This window comes from Sinocyclocheilus grahami, unplaced genomic scaffold (genome assembly GCF_001515645.1).
Source record: "Sinocyclocheilus grahami isolate Dianchi unplaced genomic scaffold, SAMN03320097.WGS_v1.1 scaffold1693.1, whole genome shotgun sequence".
NCBI lineage: Eukaryota > Metazoa > Chordata > Actinopteri > Cypriniformes > Cyprinidae > Sinocyclocheilus > Sinocyclocheilus grahami.
In genome coordinates this window covers 63665-63864 of record NW_015506872.1, presented here as the reverse complement: position 1 = coordinate 63864, position 200 = coordinate 63665, and the positions used below count along the sequence as shown (strand labels likewise).

Below are 200 nucleotides of genomic sequence, written 5' to 3'. Positions count from 1 at the left end.
CCCCACCAACATTAACATCATCAATTACATCTTCAATACTATCATATACACCATCCACACCATCATCTGTACCATCTTCATCTGTCCCACCATCATCATCATCTTCACCATCTTCGTCAATACCACTATCATCATTATCAACCCCACCATCACAGCCCTCATTTTCAGGAACCTCTACATTATCTTTCTCATCCGTACAA

The 200-nt window shown here is 40.5% G+C and overlaps 1 protein-coding gene across 1 annotated transcript in view; it reads right to left on the bottom strand.

Moving 5' to 3' along the window:
- LOC107572079 (uncharacterized protein DDB_G0290685) overlaps window positions 1–200 on the bottom strand; it is a 9514-nt gene that overhangs the window by 5155 nt on the left and 4159 nt on the right. The window contains exon 4 of the mRNA XM_016258483.1: window positions 11–187. Within this exon, the coding sequence (XP_016113969.1) occupies window positions 11–187 (177 nt within the window). The remainder of the gene's footprint in view (window positions 1–10; window positions 188–200) is intronic.